General features: G+C 46.6%; 1 protein-coding gene across 1 annotated transcript in view; it reads left to right on the plus strand.

The window, feature by feature from the left end:
• The window catches only part of CGNL1 (cingulin-like 1), a 168,798-nt gene that overhangs the window by 149,535 nt on the left and 9,802 nt on the right, over positions 1-9,461 (plus strand). The window contains 1 exon segment of the mRNA XM_010836806.1: positions 2,335-2,424. Coding sequence (XP_010835108.1) covers positions 2,335-2,424 — 90 coding nt within the window.

Below are 9,461 nucleotides of genomic sequence, written 5' to 3' on the forward strand. Positions count from 1 at the left end.
CAGAAAGTGCTCAGCTGGGGTGATCTGTTTACAAGATGAAAACACAACACACTAGAAAAATGTGAGTAATAGCATCCAAATTTGAACATTCTACCAAGAAAGACAGGGAGAAACTTAACATCAGTCCCACTGAATTTACAAAATGAATTTACAAGAACAAAACCTACCCCAAACCAGAAATCCCACCCCAAACCCAAACCAGAAACATCCACCCCCTACTCCCACACACAGCCCACATCCCAGTGGAATTTAGAGAGGAAAAGAAACACTTAAAAATCAGCCTCAGACCTATGGAAAAAGTTAACATTGTCAAGGTTTTGATAAAAGTCAGACAGTGCTCAAGGCCAGGAAGAGATAGCTGGAATTTAAAAGCTATGGAATTCCTGATTCTACTTTGCAAATAAATAGAAATAACTTTTAAACCTCCAGGGGACTTAGTAGCAGTTTATATCTAGGAAGTGATGTTTCAACCATTAAAGATTTTATTAGATCAGCCCTTTTGGAGGCTTAGAATTACTTGGTTATGGTTTTATCTTTTTTGTTTTTTTTTTCAAGATTGCAATATATTTTCCCAGTGTCCTGGTTCTAATCTCATTAGGGGAGGTCATTTTAGGCAAACTAAACCCAGGTAACTCAACCCAGGTAACTAGGAAGTGATTATTCTGCGGCTCAAACAATCTGGTTAAAAACAAGCTAAAGCTTCATCAGGCAGTGATGTGAAAACCTTTGGTGTAATGACCTGTGGCCTGATCCCCTGAAGTCTCCTGCTGGGTTCTGTACAGTATGAATTGTAGGCAGGGAGAGTACCCTGTGAAGAGGTGCTTTTAGTCAACCATTGAGTCATCAGGTTGTCTCCTTCTAGAATATTCTGACTATAAAAAACATATTCCGTGTACTAACTCAAGGTCTAGAAGCAGTGGCATAGCTAAGCTTCATTTGCCCCTGTGCAGTATTTTAGCTGTTTTTCCATTAAGCATGAATGAACAGCTCTCAAGACCCCACCAATGAGGCACACCAGAGGGTGCTTCCTCCCCTAAGAGGCCGCTGGCAAGATTGTCTTGCTGTGACTAATATCTTGCTTATTCCTTCACTAGCACTTGATAGATTAATTCTTAGACTCAAGAGCTCTCTCATTAATGAGCCTGTAAACTCAGAAACTCAGGTGCCTGTTTTCTCCTGGGAGACAGGTCTTTGGGTTCTCTGTAGGTTTTGCTCACAACAGAGGAGGCATTCACAGACACTGAGTCATTCACAAGAGTTCAGTGAGTTTTATTTTTGGTGCACACGGAGGCTCGTCAGCCAACTTTGACAATCGCAGAGACAATATTTATGTACAGATGCTGCAGGCTCCCATTAAAACTGAAAATGCTGATTGCTTTTAGTGTGCCTGCCCCATGGCTCTGACTTAATCTGGATGTATGGCACACTGCTTGGTGACAGGAGAAATACATGGACCAACCCCATAGCCTCCCATTCTAGTGGGGCAGTTTGTGTTTGAAGCCTCTTTTTTTTTTTTTTTTATACAAAGCTAATTTGAAGTGCTTTTCTCTTAATGTTCAGTGATGTTAAATTAGGAGCCTGCAAGGAAGACAGAAATAACTATTTTTTGTATGATGGGTGGCTTAGCAGAATGGGCCAACACTGTCTTAATGTTACTCTGCTGAGGACCTGGGGACTACAGCAGCCTTTATGAGGTTCCTAGAAGGAAAAGGCAGATGCGAAAGCCTGCTTCAGACTCTATTCCTGTGAAGGTCTTGGAAACCCTGAGCAGGAGAGAGGAACAACATTGTCCTGATACATTCAGGGTTTCTGGCATTGTCTCAAAGATGTCCCAGAGAAAGTTGTTGGATATTTTGGTAATAAGCTAGAGAACTGGAAATTAGCTTGGAAATAAACTCACAATTAAGGGAAAAAAGAGAACATTGTCCTGAGTTTACAGTAGTTCGAGAAGAGTGCCTTGGATGGTATCCTGGTTTCCACGTTGTCTTTTAACAGGTAACATATGCTTGTTAGGCTTAGGTAGATCTTTGTAAAATTACCGATTCATAGAGGAAAAAAAAGGCTTGAAGGAAATATAAAATATCCTCAGTGGGGCAATTTTTTTCTCCTTTTATGTGTTTTCTAGATGCACAATTACGTTATAAAAGCAATAAAACAGGTTTTAAAAGATGTACTTTGCACAGTATGAGAAAAAGACACATCATTTTACCAAACTCTAATTCATGGTGCTCAGCTCTGATGTCCCTGTGGTATTGTGCAAGGCAGGGCAGTCCTTGCTCCTAAAAACTTGTTCAGTGCAAGTTAGGTAGGCTGTGTTTGTAACTTCTTTCTCAGGACAAGGTGTCTCAACTGGAGATGGAGCTGGAAGAAGAAAGAAACAACTCGGATTTGCTGTCTGAGAGGATCACCCGGAGCAGGGAACAGGTACTGTTCTGTTGCTGAGTGCTGTGTGGATCATAAGGAAATGTGAGAGGTTAACCCTGACGATTTGGTTGGTGGAGGGGGAGCAAGTCCATGGCTTATGGAAATGACGGAAGATGGGGCGAGCCACTACAAGGGAGGTGAAATATATACCATAAAGTGTGTAGAATGAAAGTTTCCAGAGTGGCTATGAAAAACAGTCTCTTAGTCACAACAGGCAAAGTGCTTTTAGAGCTGAGGCTCGAAGAATCATGAGTTCAGCCAGCAATTGTATGAAATTTGGTGGCCACACTGTATTAGTGCCATTGGAAGTAAATGATACGATGCAGTCTGTTCCTTCAAGAACTATGCCAGTGAGTTAGTGCATACATCTGTGAGGCGTTCATAGCATGGTAACAGTGCCATTCAAGCGAGTGATTTTTGCAGTTTTCAGTTGGCAGGAGTTGCATGGATACCTGAGCCAGGGACAGTTCACACTTTCCTCACACTGTAGATAATGGAACTGATTTTCTGAACTACACTTGGTATGATCCCAAGGTTTTTGGGGTTTGTTTCCATTTTTTTAATTAAGGTTCAGAGTGCCTCAGTCATATCCTAGGGATGGGGTGTCACATCACTAGGAATGGTAGGTCTAGGAGTATGTCATCCCATCATTATTTGTTGTTGGTGGTCAGTCTCTCAATTGTGTCCAGCTCTTTGCGACCCCCTGGACTGTAGCATGCCAGGCTTCTCTGTCCTCCACGTCTTCTGAAGTTTGCTCAGATTCATGTCACCAGGCACTTAAAACAGCCTTACAGCCCCCAAATATCAGACAAACTGAACCAGAGGTGGTTGCCTCCCTTGCTCAGCTGGTGGCCCAACCCTAAGGCAGCTCTTCACTCAAATCCATTTATTTTAGCCTCTTCTCTTTCCTCCCAGGATGGTTCACGGAGAATGGAACTGCTCTCTGTGATCTGGTCGAAGTTGAAAGTATTTTCCCTGAGCTGAGAACCTAAAGCAAGCCTGGGGAGGACATAGAGGGAACCTACTTGTTTTATGGAAAAGAGTCCCTGTCCAGCCTCCTGCACTGACCTCATGTAGCTGCAAGGAAGCCTCAGCCTCTCTGAATGAAGCTTCTAAGATCTAGACAAATGAGACTGTTTGTCCAGGAGATTTCTGAAGTCTTTTCTGAATTCTGACATTGAAATTCTGTGAGAGGATTTTATAAAATTAAGTGTCTGGGTCACCTTTTAACTCTTTTCTTCTCTCCCCGGGTGTGTGTTTATGTCCCTGTAAAGTTGGGTTTCACAGATGTCTCTAGTCTTTTTGCAATGTTTGTTCTATTTTCCTCATCATTTTTCTTTGTTCTCACTGCCCTCTCTGGGGTAGGGAGGGTAAAGCCTGGTGTCTGTTAAAGTGGAGAGACTGAGCCTTGTGTTCAGACTGATGTAGGAATTACTGAAACAATAAAACAAACCCCTGAGATAAGTGAGGTCTGATGGGAGTTCTCTCCTGGCCTATGTTGCCTTTGGATTTATGAGGAAGGGTAGAGAATGGGTTGATCAAAGATACCTGCCTTACAGGAGAGCATTTACTTCTCTCTCAAAGTCAAGGTGAGAATCTGAGGCTTGCTTCTTGCCTCTTAAAGGTCCAAGGAAGGGCTCTGGGTGTAGATGAGGGGGCCTTGATTCTGAAACCATTTCGGTCCACTTAGGTTAAATTCTAGGGATGTGCTGGTGCCTTCCTGCCAGAATTAGAGAAATAGGAAAGTTCTAAACCTAAGACCCCTTCTCCTCCGCCCCTTCAAATGCAGCTCTGTGACAGCTCCTTCACAGGAAGTATCCCCTAAAGAACAGGAAATGGCGCCTGTCTGTTGTCTCCAGCCTGACTTATAGCATTGGCTCTGGATGCTCCGCAACAGCCCTGCAACAGGAAGGTCTGGGGAACTTTGTTTTGGATCTTGGTCTCCTTAAAATTAAAAAGTCAAAGATTGAACTTCTTCCCTCTACTTAATCTCTGCCTGCTCACAAGAGCCTCTTCTAAATCTTTGCTTCCTCTGAACATCTCCCATTATTTTTCCTCATCTTAGTTATAGGGCTTAAGTGGAAAAGCTAGAAAGAGATTTTCCCAGCAATTATAGTGAGTGGCCTACTCCATTTATGTTGTGGCTGTCTGAGCGCAGGTTGGAAAAGAGTTTCCAGACACAGAGCATTTCAGAAGGGAGTGAGTTTATTAAGAACAAAGAGCAGAGATAATAAGGGTGCGCAAGCACAGTGGGCCAACTCCTAACAGGCCAGGGAGAGTGGACGGTGCTGTTAGAGCAGTGTAGCCAGTGTATATAGCCTCAAGACCAGGAATTCCTGCTGGGAGGGTGGTATTAGGTGTTGGTTAAGGTGCCATAGGGCGAGTACTAGGGTGAGCATTTTTGCCTAATTTAGAGTCAGGAAGCCTGCCGGTGATGATCTGGGGGCTTTTGGCAATGGTTACAGATGGGCACAGCCAGGTTCACAGGTGACCTTGGTTCTGGGCTCTGCTTCTGTGGCCTTGGGGCAGGACTCCTGATTTTGCAGAATCTTTGATCTGACAGTGACTTCCCAGGTTCATTTCCCCAGGCTTTCTGTGTAATAGACAGAGAGGCAAGGCCCAGAGTTACCTGTGATCTAGCTAGGGCACATGGCTGACTCCCAAGGCAGAGTTCTGTCTAGCAGTGTGGGCAGAATGGGATGGACACCCACTATGTGCATAGCCCTGAGGCCAGGCTCCAGGGTTGTTGAGAGTAGCCTTTATCCTTGAGGTGCTGGGGTTTGAGGGGAGGCATGCCTAAACAATGGGAAATCATCAAGAAAAAGCAGCAGATAACTACATGCCAAGGAAAGGGGTCAGGCAGCTAAGGAGGGAAAGACCATCACAGCACAGGTGACTGTGGGCGTTCTTAGAGGAAGGCTGCCCAAGCCCTGGCTTTGAAGATAGGGTAGGTTTTGGACAAACTACCAAAGGAATGGGAAATGAATCCTAGATAGAATGGAGTGGATGAATAAAGATTCAGTGGTAGGATCTGTTTTGAGGGGCACCAAATGGACTGCTGTGTTTGGTTAGGTTTCCAGTTTCCGTAAGGCAGGTTAAAGAAGCAGGTTGAAGGCTTTGAAAGGAATGCATATCCTGAAGGCAGAGGGGAGCCTTGGAAGGTTGTTGAGCAGAACAGTGAAGCACACTGTGTGTGCTCCAAGCGGATAGATGGGAGGATGGGCAGGAGCCCAGGAACCTGAATGCAGAAGCCTCAACTGGGCTGTTCCCAGGGACGGAGGACAGGAAAGGGGGTTGTGAGACCAAACATTCTGTCCTTCTCATCTTTTTGTTTCCAGTTTCTCATGCTTACATCTGATGGTCAGTAAATGCTGCCAACATTATTTGTAAGTTCCCAGGCCTTCTGAAGCCTTCCTTTTTAATACGTGCTCAGGATATTCTTAAAATTGAAGGAAATTTGAATACAATAGTGGGTGCTTTACTGGTTTTTGTTCTGTTTAAATCCAGAAAAATCTCTTTTCCTCTCCTTCCTCCAAAACCTTATTTCTGTTTATGACATTTTCCATCCTTATTGAGGGTTCCTTGGGTGCTGGGCACTGAGCCTGGGACTTGCATGCTTTCTCTTGTTTTCAGGGCTTACAAGGTTAAGTGGCTGCATAGGGACTCAAGACCTTTAAAAAGGTGTGGAGCCACGACTTGATTTCAGAGCCCACTACCTCCCACCTGTTGCCATCATCCTGGCAATGGGTGGGTGAGGGTAGTATAGAAACACCCCAAATGTTTGGGTCTCTATTCCCAAGTGAAAAATAACGCCATGCTGTCTCTTAATATGAGTGAGGATTTTTGTTCACCTGCTCCTCTCCTGACTCTCCTGTGTCCAGCAGTGAGATGGCCCAGCTTGGTGTTTTAAAGATGACCCAGAGGCTGATGTTCTGGCTCCTCAGGCACTGCCGTGTGGTTCTGGTGGCTGAGTGCAACAGTTAACAATAGAGCGGGGCCTGGATAGAAAGGTGTTCTCTAGGCCTTGGAGGCCAAGATAACCCAGCCTAGTGGAAAGAGCATTTGTTCAACCCAGGTGGCCAGCAGGCAAGAGGAAGAGTATCAGCTCGAGGGCTGCCCTGTTGCCTTGGCAACTGCAGGATAAGTCCTGGTAGATAAAGGCGTGGGCTTCTGCACTCATGTTCGGGAACTGCTCCTGAGTGGCTAGCTTGCACTTGCTTCTCCGTCTGCACCAGAGGGGTGCAGTCACTGGAATATGACTGGGAAATACGGCTCCTTTGCAGTCAGCGAGTGAAAGATCAGAATGGGATTTCTTTCTTTCTTTTTTTCTTTAGTTAAAATGATCCTGGTCTCAGAACTGCCTCCTATTGTAGAGGCTGCTCAAAAGCCCACTGTGTACAGTTGCTTAATAATAATTTTCCTTTCTCGTGATTGAGTATCAGTTTTAGTACTAGGTAGAAGTGTGTGTGCACCAAGCCCTTTACAGCCCAAAGGTAAACACAGGTGATGGGGTTAAATATTATTATTAGCCATCATAAATGTCTCTGGCTTTTCATTAACCCAGAAGGCAGCTGCTTCTAATCCTGAGAGCTGGCTCAGGTCACGAGTGCCTCTGACACAAACCCATTGGAATCTGACACTGTTACTTCCGACCAACGTGCTCAGGGTTTAGCTTTCTTCCAGTCCAGCTGTGATAAACTGTTGCCTTCAGCTCCTGTTCTGTTTTTGATTTCACTGGAAAGTTTTTGTTCAGTGTATTTCATATGATTGAAGGATAGACAGCACATGAAGCGCTAAGCTTATATAGAGAAATGTTTTCCCAGTCTCTGATTCACTTCCCTGTTCCAAAGGAGGAAGCAGGCTAAGTCAGAGGCCATTTCTCTCTCTTTTTTCTTTATCTCTCTTTAATTGTTGCCAGTGTGGGCCTGGGGCTTACCCAGTGACTTAGTAGTAAAGCATCTGCCTGCAATGCAGGAGGGGCGAATTTGATCCCTGGATTGGGAAGATCCCCTGGAGAAGGGAATAGCAACCCACTCCAGTATTGTTGCCTGAAAAATTCCATGGACAGAGGAGCCTGGCGGGCTACAGTCCATGGGGCTGCAAAGAGTTGGACATGACTGAGCAAAGAGCACAGTGTGGGTTCAGGGTAGGAAGGACTGATTTAGAATATTCAGGAGTCACAGGTCCTGTCCTGGTGTCACTGCAGTGAGGAGCACGGCCGAAACACTTGTGGTTTATGGTGAAACCTGTCCTTGGGAGTGTTGTCTGGACCATCACGAGGTGTTCCTTGTGTAGGGCTCCGCGTGGTATGTTTATTTTAGAGTTTAGCGTCCGGTGCTTCTTTTTGAAGAACTGAAGGAAGCTTATCATGTTTGCCAAAAGCCTTGATTTCCAAAAGATGGAAGGAAAATTGACTGTCTGGTGACAGTAACTGTTTTACAGCCTCAAATCTGTTCCTTCCTACTCTTCACTCTAATTTATTTTGCACTTTTATTTGAATAGCCATCTTTTGAGGGGATGTCGTGGAGTCTGAATAATAGCTATTTTGCTTTTCCTTCGGAGAGTCACATTTCCCTGAGGCGCTCCAGGGAGGTCTTGACCTGTGGGGAACCTCCAGGATGCTGGTTCCCAAGTGCCCGTCTGTACCAGGAGGCCTTGTTTCCTGCAGAGTCCAGAATTTCCAGTTAGTAGCACTGAGGGAGCAAGACTTGGGCCAGTGGCTGCTGCTTGAAGTTGTAGCATCTGTCCTGAAGCCCAGCCTGGGCCTGTGCTGTGGACCCCTCAGCAATCTTTCAATCGCTCCTCGGCGCTTCTCTACCTCACACCACACGAGGTGCTTCTTCCTTTTAGACTCCAAAGGACCCCACCCCACCCTCCAAACTCTTCCTCCTCCTAGATTTTGTCCTTCACTGAGGGACCTGGTCCTACAGGCTTTTAACCCAAAACTGCTCCCACCAGTCCTGAACCTCCCACCTGGGAAATGGGGGTTGTAATGTCTGCCTGTGAGGTCAGGGACTGTCTTTTTGTCATGATGTCCAGCCTGAATGAGCAGATGGACCCACCCCATCATTCCAAGACCACCCTTTCACCAGCTCCCAACCGTGTGTGTTCACAGACACACCTTCCCTCTCACCTTGATAGAGTGAGTCTTTTCTGGGGACCCTCCCAAAGGTCTGGAGAGATGGGCTGGCTTCGAGCCAGAGGATGGAGGTGTGGCCTGAGCCACCCAGCACCCCACAGTGGGATGGGGGCCCCAAACGTGCTTTCAATAGCAGAGGCCAGCTCCAAGGGCCTTACAGGCCGTCTTGTTCAGCTTCCGTGGTTAGAAATGTGGAGTCCACATCCCAGAGGTGAGATGACCAAGGTCACATGTAGGTGGATGCAGAGCCAGGAGAGAAGCTGGGCCACTGCAGCCTGTCTGTGTAACCGCTTCCCATTGCAGTCAAAGTTTAACTGTGTCCTCACTGAGGTCCTGGCCTCTGCCCAGTGGGCGTGAACAGAACAGGTTCCCCTAGGAGGCACATCGCGGTCCCGTGGCCCAGCCGTGCTGACGACCTCCGCGGCGGTGTTGGCTGGGTCACAGCCTTGCTGGGGGCGGGGGTGCTGTGAGGCTGCATCTGTTACCTGCGGACGTGGTGCTCAGAGAGCAATGACAGGAGTCTCCGGGTGTTCTCCACAGCATGTGATTCCCGAGTGCCCTGGGGCCAGGCAGGGGTTGTGGGTCCGAGGGAGGCATCTACGTGCACTGACTGCTGACCTGTGTGTGGCTGGCATTTTTTCCCCCACTGCATTTGAGGATGCCCTAAGGAGACCAAGTGCCGGGGCTTTAGTTTTATATGAAAGCAGTATCTACACCCTAAGTCCGCTTGAAGCCTTTTCACTGCATTAGTCCAGAGAGCCTGAGCAGGTGGGGTAGTGGGCTGTGAGTAGGCGCCGTCTGGGTTCTTGCCCTGCTCCTTCTGTTATGGGGATGATGGCAGTGGACCTCCGTGTTCTCTACTGTAAAGTTCTGAACCCCTGTGACTTAGAAGCCTGCC

The sequence above is a fragment of the Bison bison genome, unplaced genomic scaffold, assembly GCF_000754665.1.
Source record: "Bison bison bison isolate TAMUID 2011002044 unplaced genomic scaffold, Bison_UMD1.0 scf7180017864066, whole genome shotgun sequence".
NCBI classification, from domain to species: domain Eukaryota; kingdom Metazoa; phylum Chordata; class Mammalia; order Artiodactyla; family Bovidae; genus Bison; species Bison bison.